This window comes from Volvox carteri (genome assembly GCF_000143455.1).
Source record: "Volvox carteri f. nagariensis unplaced genomic scaffold VOLCAscaffold_15, whole genome shotgun sequence".
Classification (NCBI taxonomy): Eukaryota; Viridiplantae; Chlorophyta; class Chlorophyceae; order Chlamydomonadales; family Volvocaceae; genus Volvox; species Volvox carteri.
The window spans coordinates 640,731-655,093 of NW_003307558.1; the positions used below are offsets into that span (position 1 = coordinate 640,731).

General features: G+C 58.3%; 4 protein-coding genes across 4 annotated transcripts in view; 2 read left to right on the top strand and 2 right to left on the bottom strand.

Annotated features, from left to right (window-relative positions):
- VOLCADRAFT_90025 (uncharacterized protein) overlaps nucleotides 1-1,513 on the bottom strand; it is a gene marked incomplete at both ends in the record, with an annotated part of 4,513 nt that extends 3,000 nt beyond the window's left edge. Inside the window, 3 exons of the mRNA XM_002949676.1 lie at nucleotides 79-201; nucleotides 557-907; nucleotides 1,283-1,513. Of these exons, the coding sequence (XP_002949722.1) occupies nucleotides 79-201; nucleotides 557-907; nucleotides 1,283-1,513 (705 nt within the window). The remainder of the gene's footprint in view (nucleotides 1-78; nucleotides 202-556; nucleotides 908-1,282) is intronic.
- A 677-nt stretch (nucleotides 1,514-2,190) lies between these two features.
- VOLCADRAFT_120772 (uncharacterized protein) lies at nucleotides 2,191-5,620 on the top strand. Its single transcript, XM_002949567.1, has 6 exons — nucleotides 2,191-2,506; nucleotides 3,344-3,382; nucleotides 3,648-3,734; nucleotides 4,065-4,206; nucleotides 4,469-4,639; nucleotides 5,252-5,620. Exons 1-6 carry the CDS (start codon nucleotides 2,408-2,410, stop codon nucleotides 5,347-5,349), a joined length of 636 nt encoding a protein of 211 aa, XP_002949613.1. The 5' UTR covers nucleotides 2,191-2,407; the 3' UTR covers nucleotides 5,350-5,620.
- A 1,480-nt stretch (nucleotides 5,621-7,100) lies between these two features.
- VOLCADRAFT_120774 (uncharacterized protein) lies at nucleotides 7,101-8,676 on the top strand (the record flags this gene model as incomplete). Its single annotated transcript, XM_002949568.1, has 5 exons — nucleotides 7,101-7,258; nucleotides 7,362-7,423; nucleotides 7,531-7,621; nucleotides 7,728-8,129; nucleotides 8,533-8,676. The coding sequence occupies exons 1-5, from the start codon at nucleotides 7,160-7,162 to the stop codon at nucleotides 8,674-8,676; spliced, it is 798 nt and encodes a 265-aa protein (XP_002949614.1). The 5' UTR covers nucleotides 7,101-7,159.
- Nucleotides 8,677-11,000: 2,324 nt separating this feature from the next.
- On the bottom strand, nucleotides 11,001-13,551 carry VOLCADRAFT_90028 (uncharacterized protein; the record flags this gene model as incomplete). The annotated part of the gene is made up of 6 exons (XM_002949677.1): nucleotides 11,001-11,373; nucleotides 11,433-11,507; nucleotides 11,886-12,049; nucleotides 12,444-12,737; nucleotides 13,123-13,248; nucleotides 13,492-13,551. The coding sequence occupies 6 exons, from the start codon at nucleotides 13,549-13,551 to the stop codon at nucleotides 11,001-11,003; spliced, it is 1,092 nt and encodes a 363-aa protein (XP_002949723.1).
- Nucleotides 13,552-14,363: the final 812 nt, after the last annotated feature.

Here is a 14,363-nt window from a genome sequence, read left to right on the forward strand (position 1 = left end):
ACCCCCTTCCTCCTCCTCTTCCTCCCCCCCTTCCTACCCCCCTTCCTCCCCCCCTTCCTCCCCGCCCCACGCACGCACATTGATGATGTCCTCCATCACGGGTCGCGCACACTCGAAGAACTCCCCGGCTGAGAAGTCCTGATGGGGCTCCCGCACGTCAATCAGGTGATGGGGAATACCCCGCCGCTCCGAGGGGGGAAGCTGGCGGGCGGGCGGGCGGGCGGACGGGAGGGGGCAGTAGCAGCAGACATAGCGACGGGGACGGGAAGGGGAGGAGGGGAAGATTTGGAAGCCGAGTCACGGGCTGTGGATTCGGGAAATACGCGACGAAGGGTTGGAAGGGGGAGAGGGAGCAGGGGGTTACAACAAAACATGATACACACACAAAACGACGTACATACACGCATGCAGTCGTACATACCCGGAGGCACCACCACGATGCTGCATCCGGACTGACAACGAACCCCGCGCCCGGCAACCACAAACACAGCACACGTGGCGGGGAGTACCCGTACTGTACGGCATGTACGGCGGCGGTACGGCACACCTCTCATACCTTGTCTGAGCCCACGTCCAGACCCTTGTAGACCTGCACGCTGTCCGCACTGATCACCTCCCCCCCAGCTGACGACGCCCCGCCGCCGCCAGCCGCCGAGCAGCCGCCAGCACCATCAACGGCACCGCACCCTATCCCCGTCGCGCTATATCCAGCACCATTACCGTCGGAATGACGCTGCTCCTGCTGCTGCTCCTGTTGGTGCTGCTGCTGCTCCTGCTGCTGCTCCTGCTGCTGTTCCTGGTGCTGGTAATTGTGGTGGCCTGTCGTGGTGGGCTGCCTGAGATGCGTTGCCAGCATGAGGCTGATGGCTGTCTTGCCGACGGCGGTGGGCCCGGTCACGATGACCACCTGGCTCCGGGGGGGGAGAGAGGGGGGGGAAACGAGGGGGGGGGAGCGGAATCCGGATTTGGCATTCTTCCACTCCGCCATGTGGGCTAAAGAAAGGGGAAAAGGGTGAACACGCACACAGTCAACCCACCCTTTTCCTTAACCCGTACACCTACCTACCCACGTACATCCATACATACATACATGCATACATACATGCACGTGTGTGTTTTCTTCAAATTCTGGGTCCGCTGGGGAAGAGGAGAGGGTGCCAGAACAGTAGAATTGGAAAGTGAGGTGACCCCACCACTGCCCTGCCTTGCACGTCCTCCCTCCCCTTCCCCTCCCCCTCCGCTGCCCCACCCCCACCCCCTCCCCCTATCCGCCCCTTCTCACCATAGGGCGTCGCTGCGCGGTTTCGGAGCCCTCAGCGGGCACGTTGTCAGCCGTCGCTGCTGCGGCACGTGCGGCCTCCTGTTCATGCTCGTCCTGCGTGTGTTGTTGCTGCTGCTGCTGCGGCGGCGGCGGCGGCGGCGGCGGTGAAAGCGACGGCTGTTGCTGTTGTTGCTGCTGCTGTGGGGCATATTGCGGCTGCAGTTGCAGCTCAAAGAGAGACGTGGCGGGCATAGGTATTGGCTCGGTCATGGGAGTGGTTGCGGCTGCTGCTGCGGCAGCAGCAGAGCACAGAGCGGTACGACTGTGGCTTCCACTTGCGTTGGCTGTGAGGACTGGCTGGCGGCTGCCGCCGCAGCCGGCGGCAACGCCGCCGACGCCGAGGTTGGCGCTGGGACCAGTGGCAACGGCTACCACGGGAGCCTGGGAGCCCAAGTGGGTGCGGGCGCCACGGGCAAACCTAGTGGCTGTGGGAAACAGCTTTGAGAAGGGAATCTTTCGGGGGTATGATGGTGGGTTCAACAAGGAAACCCGGCGCAGAGGAGGCGGAGTTGGATGCGGCACGGTTTTGCTGCAGAGCGCTGCACGGGTGTTGGCCGCCGACCGGTAAGCGTAAGCGGCGAGGTATGAGGTAATAATGTCGGTGTTGAACACTTAAAGCATGATGAGGTAGGTTAGTTAATGCTGCGGTAAAGCGACGTGCGGTAAAGCGACGTGCCAAGATGTTAAGGGAGGTTGCAGATTCCCTAGTAAGCGGTGAATTATATCCCTAATGCATAAATTCTTTCAGTATGTAGTGGGTGTGCGTGCTGGAGAAGAACGCTGCCACTTTGCTTTCGGATGTCCGTACAAGGCTGGTCCGCACTTCGCGTCCCTTGGGTGCATCAAAGCGGTGTGGACGCCAGATAAAGGGGTGCAGAGCAGGGCAATTTTACATTGCAGCGCGCACTTGCGCATCGCTTTTGCCGCAGCTCACAGTATCGGCCACCGTGATATATCGTCCGTACTATGAACTTCTTGCGTTACGGGTTGAGTTGCAACGTTGTTGGCGTCTTGAGGTTGCTTTGCATGTCCAACGATTGAGTTCTTTTCCATTTGTGTGCGGCTTAAGGTCGCGCACCTGGGGAGATGCCTTCAGAAAAAGCCCATTCTCACGATGGCGTCGGAGATGGAGCCAAGGACTCTGACAGCTCGGAGCACAGCTGGCCAGATGAGGATGAGGACGAGGTAAGGCACCATGGTTCACATCCGAGCCTACCCTTTACCCTTATTTGTAACCTGGTCTGACAAAATGACGCTGGTTTGCAAGCTGAAGGGAACTTACACCTCACTTGGTTGCGTCTGTCTTGCTTGCTTGCTGAAGCTTTCATGGGGAAGTTAAACTTTATGTCGAGTTGAACACATCTTCTTCACTGCGATTCGGGCGCTTTCCTCGTCTAGCTGTACATAGAGTGATTGCTTATCACGCTGGAGAGGGCACGCAGCTACGGCTGGGGCCCTCGGCTGTCACGGCAAGCTTCCTCTGATAAGCTGCAGGAATGCGTTTCACCGGCGTTTCATAATCCCTTAACGTGCTCTTGCAACCTTAACTCCATCTCGCCTTTCAGCATTTGCCGCGGAGCGCGTAAACGTTGCACCTATGCCGCTGGTCGAGGCTTCCTGTCCCGAACGCAGCTTCCCCTGGTTACTGTGGCAGCGGAGGCGCTACTACGACCCCCTCCCTTAATAATACCGGGAGGAAAACTGCACCCCGCTTACTGCGTCTTACAGGCAATCCCCTGTGCGGGTCGGACCCCTCACTCCCCTTCGCTCCCCTTCGCTCCCCAGCCCATCGCCGGGCACCGATAAGGCAACCCCGGACAGTAGCCTCACCCGTCTCCCCGACCCAGGCCTCCATAACCTTATTCAGATTACGCCAACCCGGACCCAAACTCTGCCCGGCCTCACCGCCCACTTTCCTCCTCCTCCTTGACGCCCGAATCCCCGGCACAACCTCCCTCCCTTTTCCCTCCCTCCTCCCCCCGCACGCATACACGCACACACATACACATACACACTGCGCAGGACGACTTCTGCACGACCCTGGACGACCTGCCGCAAAAGGTGCGTGGGACCTACAGGAGTTGTGAGATGGGGCAAGATGGGAGCGGAGGGGGAATAGAAAAGGAAGAGATGAGGAAAGGGTGGTGGTACTACAGCTACAGCAGCAGCAGCTCCTGTTCCTGGGGCGTTTCATTGCTCCTTGGAAGGCCCTCCATAAATCCACACCAATAAGCCCCCTCCCACACAAATATCTCTCCCACTGGCCTGGTTCATCTCCCCCCCCCCTGGCCCCCGATTCCGCTCCCCCTTTTTTCCGCTCCCTCAGGTTGAGGATCTGTTGTACATTGGCTCTATGGCTGCCGAACACAACTACGAGGGATTGAAGGCGGTTGGGATCACCCACGTGTTGCAGGTGGGGCTAGGGAAGGGCGGGCAGTGGGGGGCGGGCAGCCACCGCCTGGTAGCGACGGCGGACGGGGAGGGGAGGAAAGACAGGGTAGGTGCAGGTACACAAACACACTTTATTTTATATTGTATAAAATATTGCAGTATATTGCAATTTTGACGTCCTCGGATCTCGCAGCGGCGCTTAGTTCATTCAAGGCATGCCCTATTGCCCCTCCCCTCCCCCCGGCAGTTCACTCCCCACTTCCTCGCGTGTGGTTCCCCTCCCCTCCCCCCTCCCCCCTTCCCCACGCGCACACAAAACACAACACCCCCCATGGCGTCCTGGGCCGCTCAGGTCGCCGAGGGACTGGCGCCCTCCCATTCCCGAGAAGATCTGTCGTACCGTACGATAAAGGTTGCTGATCTGCCCTCCGAGGACCTGGTCGCCCACTTTGGCCGCTGCTTTGACTTCATTTCGGAGGCGCACGGAAAGGGCGGTGCGTGAGGGGAGGGATTATCATGATATGATATATATTCTGTGAGATTTTGTTTAAGGAAGCTAAGCGGAAGGCCTCTGCGTATTAGCGTTATGGAAGGAACCCCCCCTCCCAACCCCCTCCCAACCCCCTCCCTGGCAGCAGTTTCAATCGTGTGTGGTTCGTCCCTTCCCCACCCAACTCGCTCCCAACCCCCTTCCAACCCGCTCCCAACCCGCTCCCAACCCCCTTCCAACCCGTCCTCGCCCTCACCATCCCGCAGGCGCAGTGCTGGTCCACTGCGTAGCGGGCGTGTCCCGGTCTGCCACCGTGTGCATGGGCTGGCTGATGTGGCGTCACAAGCTCAGTGCGGAGGAGGCGTTTCGTCGCGTGCACCGAGTGAGACCCTGGGTGATGCCCAACCCCGGCTTCCGGAAGCAGCTGGAGCGGTTCGGTGAGCTGGGCTGCGACCTGACCAAGTGGACGGCGTGGCGACATGTGTGGCGGGAGGAGCCGATCACGCTGGTGTTCCAGGCGTTTCAGCGCGCGGCTGCACGCGGCGTGGAGGCGCTGTCAATCAATGACGAACCGCTGCCATCATTGTAATGGCGACCCATGGGTCGGGTTGGGTTTGGTGTGGTGAGCAGGTTTTATTAGTAACGGTTTGGCGCGGTGGGAGCTAGCAACCCATGGGTTGGATTTGAGCAGTAGACCAACTGTATGTGTTGTATCCACAGATGTCGTGGTGAGCTGGAGTTGGCGGGGTGAGTGTAGCAGCGGGTCTTTGCGTGTGGGGAATTTGCAGTAAGGGGGCCTGGGGCGGGTGGGAGGGAGGGAAGGCAGCACGCGCGCACAGGAGTGGAGCTTCGGGTTGAGTGGAGTGAGAGAGAGGGAAAGGTTTGGGTGTAACACACCGCGAGGAGAGAAGAAGACAAGTGCGGGGGTGTAATAGTGTTCGGTTGGTGTATGTGCATGCCGTGAGTCTATGTCCCTCTTGAGTAGTGCAGGGCGCAGTTCCATATTGCTGGGTGCTCTGTGAGGGTGTGCATTGCATGCATACATGCAGGCGGCTGGCAGAGGTTAAGGCCTGACTTCTGCTCCCAGTTGACCCAGTCGACCCGGGTTCAAATCCGCCTGCCGGCTCCTCGGGTGTTTGAGGAGTGATGAAATGGGAGGTGGCCCCCCATCTTATGGACGGTGTAGGACGTGATAATATCAACTTGCGAGCTGACCAGGAACTAAGTTGATGCGCCGTTGATCCGCTAGATTTGGTTGGATGCTGGTGGTGAGTTGCCGAACCCAACGAATACATTCTGAAGTCGGATGGGGTGACGGATTAGGGTGCCCCTCTAGCAGGGGAGAGCAGGGACTGCCCCGGGAAAGGGGGCCGCTGGCGAAGTTAACCACCCTGTAACAACATACATACATGCATTAGGAAGGAGATATATCTTCAACACAGATGCAGATCTCCCCCTTTCCCCACATATCATATGAAGCATGGTGGTCACTTCTCCTCGTGCGCGTGTGTGTTTGCGTGTTCGTGTATATGCGCCCGTGGTTGACTGCAGTTTATTGCGGGGCGTGTCTATGCGTGAGTGGAGTGTGTGTGCGTGTGCATGTGAATGTTTGGACGTGCGGACGTGAGTGCGTATCTCCACCCGTGTATGTGTTTGTGTGTGTTTTGTGTTGTACGTAATCTCACCGGGCCTGACGCCGAACTCAGGCAGCTACCGGACCTGACAATAGCCACGCGAGCGCGGACGCCCCCTGCCCTAACGCGCGCTTGCGTGTGTGCATGTGCGTGTGCCAGTTCTCTTGAAGGGAGAGGAAGAGGTTGGGCATGGAAGCGTTTCGCCTGGAAGCAGCAGCGGGGCCGTCGTCGCGTGGGGTCCCCCGTGTGGAAAGCGTTGCCGTGCTGCCAACGAAAAACTGTGCTGCTGTGCTGCTATGAAATCTTCTTAGCAGCATGGAAAACGTGGGTGCTGGTGGCGAGATACCTATATATTGTATACCTATACTCTTTGGTGACCTAGATTCTCTAGGTTGACGTTCTCGCCTTGGGCTTCATGTGCGGTGGGCTTCATTTGCGTCGTGCTACCCGTATGTTTTGAGGCTGTTTACGGGGCGGTAACACCACACGAATTAAAGATGCCTTTATGGAAGGTCATCTTGAACTTCTTAAGGTCGTTTTTGTGTCAAGGGGGTGCTGGGAGGGATGTGGAGGCTCTGTGGAAAAAGTTTAAGGGGGAAAGTGTGGGGTCGTCGTGGCCGCGCAGTCAAGGAAGGAGGCATAGCATGTCGTGACATGGCGACGATGTAGCCGGGCAGGAGCTGCAAAGTGACGGGCTGACATCGATGGATGGTGCATTCATGCTGCCTGCGTTCAATCTTTTTTGCTGTTCCTTCCCGGAGAAGTTTCGAGAGTTGCTGATTGTTGGTGGCGGTGACTGCTTGCCTATGTGAGGAGAAGAGTGCGTCTTGAATCCAGTTCCACTTAGTATGGAGTATCGGTAGAACAACCCGGAGGAGGAACTCACCATCATCAGTTGGAGCTCCTGAACAAGGCGTGCCTTGTTTCAATATGGACGGATCCAGAACATCATGTATATTATGCCTATTACATTTCAAGATGTGCCATGGACACCATCTTGTCGTTAAAAGAAAATTGGCATTTGGAAGAAACCTCATCCTCCGTGTGGTTGCTGAGGTTAGGAGCTGCTCTGTAGTATGCGCTGGTTTCAACGACTGCACCTTGTAACCAACAACACTGCTCGCCCCAGCGCCCTGGCTCGCCGATATCCCAGGCTTCAAAACCCTGTCCAACGGCCAACCCCCCCAACCGCCACAGCATGGGTCCCGAGCACCGCACGACTGCGTAAGGGATAATTTGCTACTAGATCTTTACTTGTCGCTTACATGTATAATACTTGTTTTCCGTTCTTTGCTTTTAAGACAAAACATCACGATTGCTTTGATGAATGCACCCTCGGATTCCAATGATGCCGCAGTTCAAGGTTTGTTAAGGGAGGCCTATACTGCAGTAGCTAACGGGGATCCTACACAGGCGCTTCGGGTAAGAAGACATAGACACGCCTTGCACTCCTGAATTTAACACAAATGCCACAAAAGAGTGTGGGCCGGCTGATACACGGACTCCATGTAATCCTAATATGCAGCTTGTACTTGCGGCTTTGCATGCAACCGGTGGTCAAGCTGCCGCAGCGCCAGCGCTTAACCGGTGAGCTTTTCGGCCCCTCCGGAACCGCTTGTTCATTCCCCATCAGGACGCCTTTCCTGAGCCAGCTTCCTCCTGCACCCATGTCCATTCCTGCATCTACTCCACAGCGTTCTGACGCACCTTACAGCAGACAACCAGGGCAACGCCCTACAGGAGCTCACGGAGCTTTTTGCTCGCGCCGCTACCGTCAGAGGCGAGGTGCGCCCGCCTGCGCGAACCCCGGCTCCCTCCGGTCTACGCAGCACGTTCCCCCACGTTCCTCACGCAGGCCAGCGGCCCCTCATTTTCGGTCCCTGCCCCGCAGGATTCCACTCCCCAAGCCCCGCCCAGCGGCATCCCGCCTGTCTGGCCAAGCCCGCCAAGCGCCACCCCCCACCTTCCAATGTGGCGTGGCACTAACCTCACCTGCCCCGCTGTTCCCCACGCCAGCATTTCGTTTCCTCCTTGCCCGGGGGGGGAAGCCACCCGCAGCGGCGATACCAGCAGCAGCATGAGCTGTAGCGGTAATGACCTTGCCTCCACATCCGCATCTATGGACACGGAGGGAGCCGGAGGGGGTGCAGGTCGAGGAGGCGCAGTAGCCGTAGCATCAGTAGCAGGGGAAGGAGGCGGGGGAGGAGGAGGAGGAGGGCAGGAGGCGACGAGCACCTGGGTGGGGCATGGGTTGCTGGGAGGCCTGCAGCAGCGCCAGGCGCCCATCCTGAGTGTGAGTTTGGGAGGGCCAGGGCGATGTGCGTGTGCGGTTGGGGGTTAAGGGACTTGTGACTTGCGTGCCGCAATCATCCCCTCGAGACCTCCTTTCTATCCCACGCCCGCACCGACTGCACCCTTTCCCCCTCCTGCCGCCTTCGCGTCTGGGGAGGTCCAGGGGGGTCGTCTCCCCGGGAGGGGGGGGCTCTGGAGGCTTTGGAAGCCTATCTTGCTGTCCTGGCGTTGAGCAGTACATACATACGTACGTACATACATACGCACATACATACGCACATACATACGCACATACATACGCACATACATACATACATACATACATACATACATACATACATACATACATACATACGCACACACCCTCTTGCACACGCACATGAACAACACCCCTTCACGCGCAGGAGACCGGTCGCGAGGGCTTCATGGAGTGCGCTCTGCAGGACGGCTCGAGCTACGTGTGCGCCCGGTGCCGGGGTGTGGTGCTCGTACATCGCCGTCAGCAGCACGAGCAGTACTGGTGTCCGCGATCAGGGGCCGGGGGTTAGGCGCCCCTCACCCCCACCGACGCATAACACCTAAGACCAACGACCCGCGTATGGGTAAAGGTGGGATGGGTGGGGAGGATGATATTGGTCGTCTTAGTGTGTTTCGGAAGGGGGGAAGGGGGGGAGCGGGCGCCAGAAGATGAAGGACTTGGCCCGGCGGGTGCCAGTGGTGGCGGGGTGGCTTGTTTGGGGGGCCCAGAGAGGAAGGGGGAGACGGAAGCTTGGGACGTGTGAAGAAAAAGAGGTGCGTAAGATTTGGAGGGGGCGGCAGCGGCGGCGGCCGAGGAATGGAGTAGGAAATTAGGAGAATTAAAATGTTGTGCCAGTTTTCAGATCTTTCGTTTCATGTTCGTTTCGGTTTTGCTGTTGGCTTTTCGGAATTATTTCTCAGGGGCAGGTGCCCCAGGTGTTAGCCGCCTGGGGACTGGCGCTTCTACAGTCAGTGACGGCGGCAGCACGCAATCAAACAAATGAAGTCGCTGTCCTCGTTCATGTGCAGTTATCGTTCATGCTGTGTTAGTGTTGTGTTGTGTTGTGATTCCACGAAAGCACACATCTTTTGATGTTGCCACTGCTGTTTTTATCGTTAGCAGATTCTGGCAGTGGTGGTTGTCCGTTGCTCGTTGTGCTTTGTTGGTGGCCAACTGTGGCAGCAGTCGAGGCGCGTCATGGAACTGCAGTGTACGTGTGACTGCAGGCTTCCAGGGATGGTATTGGGCATCACGTGGTTCAGAGGGGGTGCGAGAGAGGAGACACTCGGCTGTTGTGGTGGCCCCCCCCCTCCCTCCCAACTACTGGCACGAGTGTTCAGTAGCAGAGAATCTTGTCTGAGTCACGAGGCCCACGTGCAGGCTAGTTCTAAACCCTTCCTCCACCAGGATAACTTTAAACCCTCTCCCCCCTCCTACATTAGAGGGGTGGCCCCCCCCAGCTGTAACTACTGGCACCCCCGAGGGGGAGAGAACGGGGAAGGGAAAGAGGAAGAAGGGAGTCAGGAGGGGAAGAAGGGGGCAACCCAGATGGGCGAGGATGCAGAACGGGCCCCCCCTGCAGCGACGGTGGCGCGTTTCGCCACGTTACCTCAACATGACTGTGACTAGTGAGTAATACGGCAGCATGTATATGTTGGCACGCGCGGGGACCAACCGACTGCGTCGTGGACTGGTGCCGCCGTGGCCGCCGTGGCACTGGCCCGGGGTTGGGGGGTTGGGAGGGGGTCTTGGATCGCAGCAGGGCAGCGGCGAATGCCCCCAACCCATACCAATCTGCAAGACGACCTTGTAAAAACCTATAATAGCTCATATGTGTGTGTATGTGTATGTGTATGTGTGTATAGTTATCAACATGTGTGTGCGGTATGCGTATGACGTGTGGGATTGGGGTGAGGGCGGGAGAGCCCGCAGCTCTCCAGTCATTCTCGTTGTGGTTGTGCTTTCAGCACCTCCACCACTAGAGATTCCTCCACAGCAGTCACCGCCACAGTCATCATCATCAGCAGCAGCAGCAGCTGCAACAACTGGTGACAGAGATGGAAGGAGACAAGGAAACCAATTCCTTGGAGCATTCCACTCGCTGTGTGCGCGATAAGACGGTGCTCGTGGTGCCACAAAACTGCCGCAATTCCCCAATCACTCCAGAGTCCACCTCCACCATCACATCATCATCCGCAGCAGCCGCAGCAGCAGCCGCACCGCTCCCCAAAACGGTGCAAAAAAAGCAGTCGTAGTGTTGCCTTCCTCCTCCCCTTTTTGCCCTGGCCCCGGCAACCCTCCCTCCAGCCCTCCACCACCACCAGGCGAGGCCGAGCAGCGCACACGCAACCAATCCGCTGGCCACCACCACCACCACCACACGTGCGACGTGCACGCCCGGGCCGGGACTTGCGACTGTGTATCTTACTTTCACCACAGCAGCAGCCCAACAAACACATACATACATACACATACACGCAGGTCCTTACACCCCTCTCCGTAATCCATAAGCCTAAAGCAGCTAAGAGGGGTGGAGGGGGATCCCTTTAGGGGGGGACTCCAAGAAGCAAGCAGGGAGGCGAGGAGGAGAGGCAGGGAGAGAGAGACGCCCCTTCAGGGGCCGGGGGTGGGGGTTTTAAAGGGCCGATCTATGGAACCAACCGCAAGAAATCACCCCTCGAATTTAACTTTATCGTTACCGTTACTGTCGCATACATTCCAAATGCCTCCCTCGCCCAAACGTCCTTTGTCTCCCCGCCCCACCCCCCAAACCCCACGTCCCTCTCCCCTCCTCCCTCCCTCGGGTCGTCTTCCGTGCCCAAGTACTAGCCAACCTGGCCCCGGTTCTCCCCCCTACCGCCTTTCCCCCTTCCCCTCCCCCCGCCCCATGCGTTCCAAGCTGGTGGCGTAGAAGGTTCGGAAGTTCTCGGAGGTGGCGGCGGCCGCCTGCTCAAGGGATATGCCCCTCGCCTCCGCCACCGCTTCTAGAATGTCCCGCAGCCCGGAGTCCACCCTCCGGGGACTGCACTGGTCGCTCTCTACCAACAGACGCTCCAGGGGGGCGGCGCGGAGCCGCTCCAACAGTTTTGTCGCGAGCTCGGCCATTGATGACGGAGGAGAAACTGCCGCAGGCAAACACCGCGTGGGGGTGGGGGTGGGGGTGGGGGCACGTGCATGTAGTGTGGACTTAAGGAACCGTCGTGTAGGCGGAAGGCAGTCCACCCGCCTGTGTGTTCGCAGGCCGCATAGGGGCACATCGACAGACACACACGCACACATACACACCTGAAGTAGACCCTCTCCCCCACGCCTCCGGGCAGCTTCGTGAAACCGCGGATCAGATCCACACTGCCGCCGTAGCTGCGAGTGCGAAAGGGGCCCAGCAGAGGGGCGGTAGGGGGATGTGAACGTGTAAACCAATACTTCCATCCAGCCTCCCATCTCTCCCCCGTCCTTGCTGCGCCATCCACGTAAGGAAAAAGCGTCCCTAAAACCCCCTTCCCCTTCCCCTTCCCCTCCCCCTTACCCATCATCCCGAGGTCGCCGCCTTCAAGAATGCCTACTGGTCAGTTCTGCTCCTTGGCAGCAGCTTCACTCGTTCGTGGCTCGTCATTCCCCTTAACCCCTTCCCCTCCCCCTTCCCCTTGCAGCAGTCTGTAACTTTGGCCGTCGGCACGAAGAGAATACGACGTATTTTCCCTCCTTGGCCTGGCATCATCATCTAATCCCCCCTCTCACCTGTGCAGCATGACCTTGGGCGGAAACCCCTCCGGCCCCAACCTCCGCATCATGTCCTGCAGGTGGCCGTAACCCTGCACGCAGTGGAGGGAGGCGGGGCGGCCAAGCTCCGAAGCCAGTCTCAGGTGCAGCTCGGTGAGAGCCAGCTGGTGACTCCAGGAGGGCTGTACGGCAGGGGGAAACAGGGAGGGGCAAGGGAGGTGAGGGTGAAATCTTGGGAGGGGGGTTGGGAAGAGAGGGTTGAAGGAACACGCTCGGTCCCGTGCCATGTTTCTAATATAACATTAGTTATCATATTTATTTTGAAACATAACATACATAACATACATATATATATTAATTATGTCATTACATGATATAAATTATTATGTGTGAGGGGAGAAAGAGAAGTGAGGCATGTTTCCTTGTAACGCCCGTCGCCGTTCGATCCCGCAAGCACGCACTAACTTCGCCTCCCCTCCTCTCTTCCCTTGTGGACGTTTGCGATGTGATACCCGCCTCCCCTCACTTTACCCCTCTCTCCTCTCAATCACTCTCTCCCCATCCCCCCTTCCTTACCTGCAGCCGGGTTCCCGGCACCACCGCCACCCGGTCCAACCCGAACTCCCCCACCACAGCCTGGGGATATCGCTCCAGCAGCGCCCTCAGGCGGGGGAACCAGGTGGCGGGGGGGAGGGGGGCCAGACGGGGCATCAGGTCGGGGTGGCGGGAGGGGTGGTCCTTGCCGTTGGCGGGACAGTCCAGCAGCAGCGGCAGCGGCGCCGGCAGGGAGGGGTCTGCGGGCGCTGCAGCTGCCTGGTCCAGGGCGTGGAGGTGCGCGAACCAGGGGTGCACTCCGAAGCAGGGTATTACCTGCCGGGTGGCGGGTTGCGGTTTTGCTTGTTGTGAGGGGTTGAGGGGGAAAGTAGTAGGAGGAGGGGGGTGAGGGGAGGGCGGCAGCAAGTACGGAGAAAGGAAGGAAGGAGCAAACGGAGGAGGCCAGCCACGCAAGAGCCTCCTCGGCACGAATCAAGACACATACACATACCCACACGTAAACCTATTTTTTCCCGCTGTTTCCCCCCACCCAAACCCCGTGTCATCCAGTTGCTAACTACCAACGATCAGCACCCGCACCAGCCCCCCAACCCACACAATGAATTTCCCCTCTTTCCCCCCCCCCAACCCCCCCCAAACCCCCCCAAACCCCCCCAAACCCCACACATCCCCCACACCCCCACACCCCACCCCACCCCACCTTGTCGGGCTCCCTGACGGCTAGCTCCTCCACCGCCTCCCAGTCCTCCAAGCGGGTGCCCATGGCCGCAAGATAGCGACATTTGGATACAGCAGCCAGCCCGGAAGCGCACGCGACTGGGTCGTCCTGTGTGTGTTGTGGGTGGGGGAGGGGGTGCCCGGGGTGGTGTTGAGCTAGGGCGACTGAGTTTGGTCGGGGTGGGTTCCGGAGCAGGAGTGTGGCAGGTTGGAAGGGGTAGGGGGTGGGGGGAAAGGCGACTGGCGGGTACCCCTGCCCAAGGTGTCACACATGTGAGTGCGTGGCCATGTGTGTGTGTGTGTGTGTGTGTGTGATCGTGACGTGACGCTTTCGGTACTGCTGGGTGCGCACCTGCGGATGGCAATGCGCGTCGCTGACTCCGAAACTGACGAGCAGGTCGTCGTCCTCCATGCTAGCGGGAGCCTGCGCACTCCTTGAAGAGAAGGACGGTGATATGCGCCTGGCTGATATGCAGAGATGTGGGCGATGGCAGCTTGTGGTCGAGGTGTTACGCGTGCTGACAATGCGATGCGTGCCTCCGCCCAGGCACCGGCTCCACATGACCAACTAGTACTTGTTATTGAGAGTAAGGCATAAAATATATGATGCAACGTCTAGTTCACAGCGTACTAAGGCAAGCCCCCTGAAGCAAGCTTTGAAAGCGCATATTTACCGATATCAATTACTTAACGGTAGCAGCCGTTTGGCAGTAATACAAATAGCAAATAACACAGTTATGTAGAAATTTGTACTAGGCAACGCGGAACATCATAGCAAATCGCGGGATAGACAGACAGGGACTGACACACAGTGCTCCGGTGTCACATGACTTATGCACAACCGGGAGTATGTATGAAAACAAGTTGAATGAACTCGTTAGGATTTCTTAATTGCGTCGGGGAACTATGCGCCGTGCGCATGGGTGTTGCGCGAGCAGGTAAGCATCTCCTGGATGCATTCCCTTGAAGGATTCATCAGGACGTGGTACCAGTCATACAAATCGCAGTTAGGATCAAAGGAAGCTACATAACCTGTATGTGGATGTCACATCCATGGCCAAATACCACATTGGCTGCAGAGCCGCAGGCCAAACCTATTCCCACACAAAGGACTACGTATTCTCAATGCAGTGAGTATTCCACAGGAAATTCCTATGTCCCTGCGCTTCTGTGTCCTGCCTCTCGGAGACAGTTGAACGAGCAGGTCAAGCCGTACCATTGGTT

Excerpts from the sequence above, each read along its gene's own strand:
- VOLCADRAFT_120772 (XM_002949567.1), top strand. The coding sequence starts at position 2,408 with ATGCCTTCAGAAAAAGCCCATTCTCACGATGGCGTCGGAGATGGAGCC. Across the intron at positions 3,383-3,647 it reads TGGACGACCTGCCGCAAAAG|GTTGAGGATCTGTTGTACAT; the intron begins GTGCGTGGGACC and ends CCGCTCCCTCAG. Across the intron at positions 4,207-4,468 it reads GGAGGCGCACGGAAAGGGCG|GCGCAGTGCTGGTCCACTGC; the intron begins GTGCGTGAGGGG and ends ACCATCCCGCAG.